The sequence below is a fragment of the Myotis brandtii genome, unplaced genomic scaffold, assembly GCF_000412655.1.
Source record: "Myotis brandtii unplaced genomic scaffold, ASM41265v1 scaffold305, whole genome shotgun sequence".
In the NCBI taxonomy this organism is placed as follows: domain Eukaryota; kingdom Metazoa; phylum Chordata; class Mammalia; order Chiroptera; family Vespertilionidae; genus Myotis; species Myotis brandtii.
In genome coordinates, this window is record NW_005361652.1 from 685716 (window position 1) to 694563 (window position 8848).

General features: G+C 38.1%; 1 protein-coding gene across 2 annotated transcripts in view; it reads right to left on the reverse strand.

The window, feature by feature from the left end:
- LOC102256000 (chromosome unknown open reading frame, human CXorf57) overlaps positions 1 to 5230 on the reverse strand; it is a 59621-nt gene extending 54391 nt beyond the window's left edge. For both annotated transcript variants that reach the window (XM_014542589.1, XM_005869903.2), the window contains exons 1-3: positions 4486 to 5230; positions 1943 to 2085; positions 464 to 656 (exon numbers count right to left, since the gene is read on the reverse strand). In XM_014542589.1, the coding sequence (XP_014398075.1) occupies positions 464 to 656; positions 1943 to 2085; positions 4486 to 5158 (1009 nt within the window). In that variant the 5' untranslated portion in view covers positions 5159 to 5230. The remainder of the gene's footprint in view (positions 1 to 463; positions 657 to 1942; positions 2086 to 4485) is intronic.
- Between the last annotated feature and the right edge of the window lie 3618 nt (positions 5231 to 8848).

Here is an 8848-nt window from a genome sequence, read left to right on the forward strand (position 1 = left end):
GAGAAAGAGAGAGAGAGAAAATGATAAAGGCAAGGTAAATGTTAACAATGGTTCAATCTGTGTAAAGGGTATATAGAATTTTTTATACTATTCTTCTAATTTTTATGTAAGTTTGAAATTATTTCAAAAAGCCCTTTTGAATAGCTCATAGTAACAAAAATTACATTCAAGTCATTAACTTAATATTATAATGAAAAATAAAAGATAATAAAAATAAGTAATCCCAAATGGAGTTTGTTAATAAACAATGAATTGCTCAGATAATTTTTCTTAATAAATGCAATAATAAATAAATATACTAATTAAGTGACTGATTGGAAATTTTATCGATACAGGAATTTAAAGGTTTGTCAGGTTCTAACAGCTTTAGTAATTTTTAAGAGTCTTTGGCTGATATGGTACTTTGCAGATTTATAAAAAAATATATAGTCATAAAAGAAACAAAATGCATTGAATACTTAACCCATAGTAGAAATTAGTTTGATCTGTGGATCCACAGGGAGAGGCTGCAGCCTGAATGGAAAACTCTTTTTAACAGAATAATCTTGAAGCAGAAGAACTAAGCCAACCCGCAAACATTTATACCACTCAGGACACAGGGCATTCCACATGATCACTGATACAGTTCCTGAATTGTCAGCAACTTCCAAAAAGGTCTGAAAAGATGAGTAAAAGCACACACATATTTGTTACTTTTATCTACAGGCTGTTAAAATTTTAAGACTGAGGAAGTAAAACTGTAGGGGAATGACTAAATAATTTATGATATATGAAAGAATCTATAACTATGAAAAGTCATAATGAAGAAATTTTAGTGATATTAGAAATTACTTAAGAAAATGTTGACTAATATAAAATTTTATGTGCTATATAATTGCCAGTTTGTAAGTTAATTTAATACAAAATGACATAGTCATATGAAGTATAAGACATGCATGCATACATATACAAATAAATATGAAATATATTATACACATGATATCATAGATATGTGCACATATAGAATATATGTGTGTGGATATATGATATATACATACAAAAAGGAATAAAACACATTATAATGCAAACAGTGATTCTGGTATGATTTGGGGTGATATTATTTATCAGTCTTACTTATATAGATTTCTACATTTTCCAAATTCTCTAAAAGAATACACAACTTTTATTTTAAAAGTTGAATGAAACACCCAAAATAATTTTTGATAACAGTGAAAATAAAGTAAAATATTAAGTAAAAAAGGACAGATATCAAGAAAGTATTCTCATCAGCGTTATATGGCACAGACAGTCAAGATAGCAGAAATGTGTCAGATGGATTTGACAATTAGGTCTCTAGTGAGTGACCAGTTGAAGGAAAATGCCAAACTAATTGTGTTGAGAAGTAAATGAGAGGCAAGTAAGTGAAAACATCTAGTGTAGATTACTTCTTCAAGGAGCTTCCCTGAAGAGGAGAGAGGGAATAGAGGAATCTGAGGTTAAAGGATAATTATTTTCCTTTTTCTTTTTAACTTTCCTATTTTATTTTATTTATTTTATTTTTTTAATTGTTTTATTGCTTAAAGTATCACAAAGAGCATCACATATGTCTCCCTCTTTTCCCGCCCTTAACAATCTATTTTCCTTTTTAAAAATGGGAGACTAAAGTATATTTATATTCTGGTATAGAAAGCCAGTAGAGAGGAAAAGGTTGAAGATATATAAAAAGGTGTGAAGGAGACCGGCTGGATCAAGGAATTAAAGGTTGTCAATACAAAAAGAATTTATTTTTATAAGAAATTACATTAGAAAAATACCTTCAAATAAACATCTATGTACATTTTAAAAATTATTAAATTTAAATTAAAATGTTATTTAAACATACATTATTCTAATATGGAGTCAGTTCTGTAAGTTATAATCTATACCTGTTAAATTAACATGTACTCTCTTATCTTATTTATACCTGGTATGGCTCAATCATCTTTTTATCGGGTTTTCCATAGTATCTTAGTCTTGATTTATGCATGATTCTCACAAGCAAAGCAGGATAATGCGTTCTCTTAGTCCAGCTCATTTCAAGGTGAGCAAGAGAAATTATTTTGGTATCTAGAATACAAAAAAGAAAAAATCCTCCTTAATATCTCGTGGTAATTTCAAAATTATATTTTAGTGGTTAAAATATCAGATATAAGTGAACAAAAAGAAAGCAACCATAGCAAAATGGTACCATACAAAGAGAATGTAAAAAAAAAGTATCTTTGAAAAGTTCTTATGCTTATATTTTATAATTATCAAGAGAAATGTTTATTTTTTAAATATATTTTTATTGATTTCAGAGAGGAAGGGAGAGGGAGAGAGATAGAAACATCGATGATGAGAGAGAATCATTGATTGGCTGCCTCTTGCACGCCCCTTACTGGGGATTGAGCCCACAACCCGGGCATGTACCCTTGACCTGAATTGAACCCTGAACACTTCAGTCCACAGCCAACGCTCTATCCACTAAGCCAAACCAGCTAGGGCCAAATATTTAAACAAGCAATTTCACTTTAGGAATCCATCCATTCAACAGAAATAATTAAACATAGTGAGCACATATGTATATATCTTAATGATGTTCAGCCTTGGATCTAAAATTGAAAAAAAAAACACACCACACCAACTTCCTAAAATTACAAATTACTCATTACATGGGAATCCTATATATGTCATAGATTATGTGTATATATCATATATCCACATATTATATAGAACAGCCAAATGACCTTCCGGACCTTCAGCTGGGGTTGCAAGGGCCAGCCAAGGCAACCAGGGCTGCAAGGGCTGACCCCCTTGCACGAATTTCATGCATGGGGGCTCTAGAGATTATATAAATCATCATACATCTATAACACGAAAGAGTGTATGAAGATGCCATTAAAAATGTTTAAGATAAGTGGAAATTGCAAATCATGTGACACCAAATAATTATTTTTTTGTAAAATTACACACCAAATGGCGGACAGTTTGGAGTTTTGAGAAGAAAGCTGAAGGCATAGAAGGAGGTAAAAGGGGCCTTTCATTCCACCCCAACATTTTATTAAAAATTTCAAACATACAGCAATCCTGAAAGAACACCAATATACCTACTTCTAGATTTTCTCATCAAAATTTTACTGTACGTGGGTCTTAAATTTTTAATACAATGTACTTTTTTAAACCTTTGGATTTTTAGCACATGGACATTGCCTTTTGTAATAAAAATATGGTTTCAATAATGAACATATATTACTTTCATAATCAGAAAAGTGAAATCCAATTTTTACAAATTATTATTGCCTAAATTCTTCTAGAGTACCATTTTTCATTTATAGATTAAATTCTAAAAATAAAAATGATCAACCCCTATAATAGTAATGCACCACTAAGATAAAAAATCGTTCCATTAGTTCATCTCTGAAACTACTATCTTGCCTTTAAAACTTAAGTTATTTAAATAATCATTGGCTACCCATTTCTGTAACATTCCCCCCACCTTACAACTGAATATCACTTGAACTGCATATTTTTGAAGCAGTTATCTTTTCACTTTCAAGTTTGTTGCTGTTACACATCATAGTAAGATTAACTATGGTCTAGTATTATGAGCCCAATGTAAAAAAAACAACACAAAAACTAAAACAAAATCCCAAACACCTGAAAAGCAGTAATGTAGAAATTATCATCTTTCTCCCTCTAACACTTTTGCTTGTATTTTTTCCATTTTTATTTCTTCCCCATTCCATACATGTACATGCCCATAATATAATCATTCCCTTTACTTCATTGTTTTAAGATAAAACATATTGTAGAGCTGTTGCTGATGACCAGCTGACATTTTCAAGTTAACTTCCTATTTCTGACCCAGAAGAATTGAACTCAGATCAGCATTACCCGTGGTCATAAGAAAAATAAACATGAGAATTTCAAGTCTTCCCACAAAATCACAAGTTTGAAAAGCAATTATTTACATAACTGCTACACTGAAAGACATAAAATGGCATTTCATTAATGTAAATTATTAAGGAATAAATCATAGAACATTCTTTTTTGAATGAAGGTTAAAACACACAAAACCACAAATATTTACAACTTTTTATTTCTAATTCAAATCAATAGACACTCTAACCAACACAGTACTATTTCCACAACTGGAATGGTAATGACGTTAAGATCAATTCCACTGGTCAAACGTACAATGATCACTTAGGACTACTGACTGCAACACCACTAGGTTTGACAGATCAGTTTAAGATGTAATTTTTAAAAATTAAGATTATTCAGACATTTTCTGAACAGCCACTTATACAATCAAAGCAAGACAAGGGCTGTGCAAATTTCATTAAGCGAGCGTCTCCCTGTCACTGAGGAAAAACTGTCTAGCACTCCCAATAAACAATACCAAGACATTCCCGCTTCCTTTCCCATTAACATAAGCACCCCAAAACTATTTTACACCCCATCCCGTGGTTTCCTCCCATTACTTACTGTTGAAATTGTATTCCTCAGGTTGCTTGTTCGTTAACCAGATATCTCCATATGGGTCTTCGTTATTCCACAGGGCCAGGTAATGACTCTTCCCGCCTCTTAAGGGCCTTTCCGGTATCTCCTGGTGCGCACTATTTCTGAAGGGAGTTGCTAAAGAAGTGGTGTCCAAGGTCTCCTCCCCACAGTCGATGTTATCAATGCACAGGATTCCCTGGCCTAACCTTTTCTCGTTGTAAAGACACGAGACTCTGAAAATTCTCATTTTGATGCCAGCTCTCAGGATATTTTTAGACACCAGGAAGTTCAGTCTGGGATGGAGGAAGCACTTCTCCTGGTACACCCCGTCTGAGATGGTCACATCATAGCCGTAACGGGACGGTTTGGGAATTATGTCTCCCGGCTCGTCTTCTAACAGGTACCGTTGGACGGCCAGCACAGCGACAAGAGCTACCTCCGAGGGGGTGACCCACTGGAGAGGCGAGTCTTTTACTTGCTCAAGGACCTTTTGGATCCAGGACCTCGGCCCTAGGGCACCGGCTTTAGGGCTCACTCCTCCCGGGACCCAAGGCCCATTTACCTCAGAATCCTGCCGGACCATCCCAGCATGTGAGGCGCCTGCCTGAGGCTGGTCTAACTCACCAGGCATGGTGAGGAAATTGCGTACACTCTTCATTCCCAAAACCTAATTTGCCCCGTCCAAAGCTGAGAGACTAAGAAGAAGCGCGCGCGTGCGAGCGAGCGAACGAAGAACACTAGAACACTACTCCGCCCCCTCAGACTGGCCAAAGCTCCCGCTCGGTCACTATCTGCGCGCGCACACGTCAGCTCTTTAGCCCCGCCCCTTGGCAGGCGCGCTCTCAACTTAGAGGTCAGGTTACTAGGCTTCGCACGCGTGGTTACGTCAGGTTACTAGGCTTCGCACGCGTGGTTACGTCGGGGGACCTCCGACCCCTGGTGGCCGCGTTACCTGCGGACTACCAGGAAAAGCATTGGTTGCCATGGTTGCCAAAGTTTAACAAGAAGGAGGGGGAGGAGCACTCAGTGACTCTTCAAGAAAGGATGGAGCCCAGACGCAATGTAAAAGAGAAGGTGACTGGAAGTGGGATGCAAGTAATCATTTCTCATTGTTTTCGGGGGTTTGGCCTTGGACCAGGAACAGAAAGTAAATTAGAGTTGGTTAATATACATAAATGTGATAACATGGGTTTCCTGTAGTATGATTGAAACCAGATAATATATCCACAGCCTTCAGGACAATTTCTAACACAAAAAGTCCATAAATGTTAGTTACGATTGCTATTGTCATTAGTATAATTGTAGAGTGCAGGGCGGATGAATTAGTGATTAAGTGCAAATGAAGACAGAAAATTAAAAAGCTGCCAAGTGGGGAGGAGGGGCAGGAAGAGATTAACCAAATAATTTATATGCCATGGACACAGATAATACTGCAGTGAAAGCTTGTGGGGGGAAGAGGTGAGATGGGGTGAAGGGGGTAAAAAGGAGGAAAATGGGGACATCTGTAATACTTTCAACAATAAATATAAATTTAAAAATGTATTTATGTTTTAAACAATACCTGGCTTAACGTACAGCTAGGATATAGAATTTCAGAAACTATCTCTAAACTACAAAGAATATATAGACAGTCCTCGGGTTACGTTGGACTCAACATACGTCGTTTTGTGGTTACGTTGCCATCTCCCATTTATTTATAAAAAAATAAAGTTCCGTCATTTTGACATATGTACATATGTGCTTTATGTTTTTTATTATTTATTTACCACAAGTAAAGGTCAGGAATTGTTATCTTTCTTTTATTTTATTTTTTTTACTGTTTCACTTTATTACTGCTGTGTATGTGCTCCATGTGAGTGACGTAGGTGCTTATGTAGGTGGGTTTTGACTTACAGCAAAAATTGCATTATGTTGCGCCATAGGAATGGATCTCTGACCTAACCCGAGGACCTACCATATATGGAATGAATGTAAAGTGAGAAAGCTGGTAATAGCCAGAATTGAAAATAAAACATGTTATATGTACCCAGATGTATTAGTATACAAAGAATGTAGTAATTGCCTTAAAAATTCATTTCGAAGATGGTTATAGGCTTCTTTTAATTATATTAGTCTCCCTTTGCTTCTATTTCATCATTATTTATTTACTACTATAGGCCCAGTGCACGAAATTTGTGCACGGGTAGGGTCCCTAGGCCTGGCTGGTGATCATGGCCAATTGGGGCCTTCTGGCTTTCAGCAGGGCCTCCCTTCCTTGGCTGGTAGCTGCCGGCCAGGGTCTTTCTTCTTTCTGTGCTGCCCCGTGGTGATCAGCGCACATCATAGTGAACAATAGAATTCCCGGTCTCCTGGTTGAACTCCCGTGGGGACACTTTGCATATTCGCCTATTATATAGATAGATTTATGAAGTCCCTACTATGAGGCGGGCACTATTCTAAGGAGATGGGGATAACAGTACTCATGCTCCTTTAGTCAAGCTTTTTCTCATTGCTTGGGATGGGAGAATCTGCCATTATTCATATTTAATGAATTCATTCATTGTACACATATTTCTTGAGTATCTGCTCTGGGCCAGGTACAGTCTTGCTATGAAGACCAAAACACATAAGGGGAAAGGAAGTGGATGAGGCATGAATTAATATTTTATATAGAGCATGATTAGGGAAGGGCTCTAGATATTAAGAAATTGAACAGAACAGAGACCTATAGGAAGTGAGTATATAGATATTATAGGAAAGGACGCTTGAATCACAGGGAACAGTAAAAGCAGATTTTATGAGACAGGAAAATACTTGATATTTTTAAGGACATGAAAAAGTCAGAGGAGGGGTAAGGGGACAGTGGTAGGAGATGAAGTCAGAAAAGTAGCCGGGCCGAAACCGGTTTGGCTTGGTGGATGGAGCGTCGGCCTGCGGACTGAAGGGTCCCAGGTTCGATTCCGGTCAAGGGCATGTATTTGGGTTGCGGGCACATCCCCAGTGGGAGATGTGCAGGAGGCAGCTGATCGATGTTTCTCTCTCATCGATGTTTCTGACTCTCTGTCTCTCTCCCTTCCTCTCTGTGAAAAATCAATAAAAATATATTTAAAAAAAAAAAAAAAAAAGAAAAGAAAAGTAGCCGGGTTCTGTAGGCTTTCCTCTGATTTGAGAAGAGTGACATATTACAGCTTGAGTCCCACTTCTTTCATGAAGCCTCCCATACCAATTCATTCTAGAATGACCTTTCTTTTTTTTGAATTTTTTAAAATTAAATTTGTTGGAGTGACATTGGTTAATAAAATTATATAGGTTACAAATGTACATTTCTATAACACATCATCTGTATAGTGCAGTGATGGCGAACCTTTTAAGCTCGGCGTGTCAGCATTTTGAAAAACTCTAACTTAACTCTGGTGCCGTGTCACATATAGAAATTTTTTGATATTTGCAACCATAGTAAAACACTTATATTTTTGATATTTATATTTTATATATTTAAATGCCATTTAACAAAGAAAAATCAACCAAAAAAAATGAGTTCGCGTGTCACCTCTGAGACGCATGTTATAGGTTCGCCATCACTGGTATAGTGCATTGTGTGTTCACCACCCAAAGACAAATCTCCTTCTGTCACCATATATATGAACCCTTTTACCTTTTATTACCCCCACACCTCCTCCCTCTGGTAACCACCATACTGCTGTCTGTGTCTATGAGTTTTTATTTGTCTTTCTTGTTTGTTCATTTGTGGCTTTCAGTTATATATCCCACACTAGAGGCCTGGTGCACTGATTTGTGTACATTGAAAGTAAATTAATTAGAAGGTGGCCAGCAGGGTGGGACTGGGTGAGATGGCCAGACATGCCCTGGAGCCAACCACCCGTGGTCCCTCCCCAGCTGGCTGCACCTGGGGCAGTGCCAGGGCTTGAAGGGCATCTGTGGAGTGAGTGGGGCCCCTCCAGCAGGTGGGAGCCCTTGGCCTGACCTGTGGGGATCCGGTTGAAACCTGCAGTCTGACATCCCCCATGGGGTCCTGGAGTGTGAGAGGGCACTCTGCAAAGTTGCTGTCACTCGGCAGCTCCTGCATTGAGCATCTGCCCCCTGGTGGTCAGTGCGGGTCGTACCTACTGGCTGATTGGCTGGTCAGCTGGTTGCTTAGCCTTTTATATATATACTAGAAGCCCGGTGCACAAAAATTTGTGCACTCGGGACGGAGGGGAGGTCCCTCAGCCCGGCCTGTGCCCTCTCGCAGTCTGGGACCCCTCAGGAGATAACGACCTGCTGGCTTAGGCCTGCTCCTGGGTGGCAGAGGGCAGGCCCAATCCATAGGTGCAGCCCCTGGTCAGGCTCAGAGCAGGGCTGATTGGGG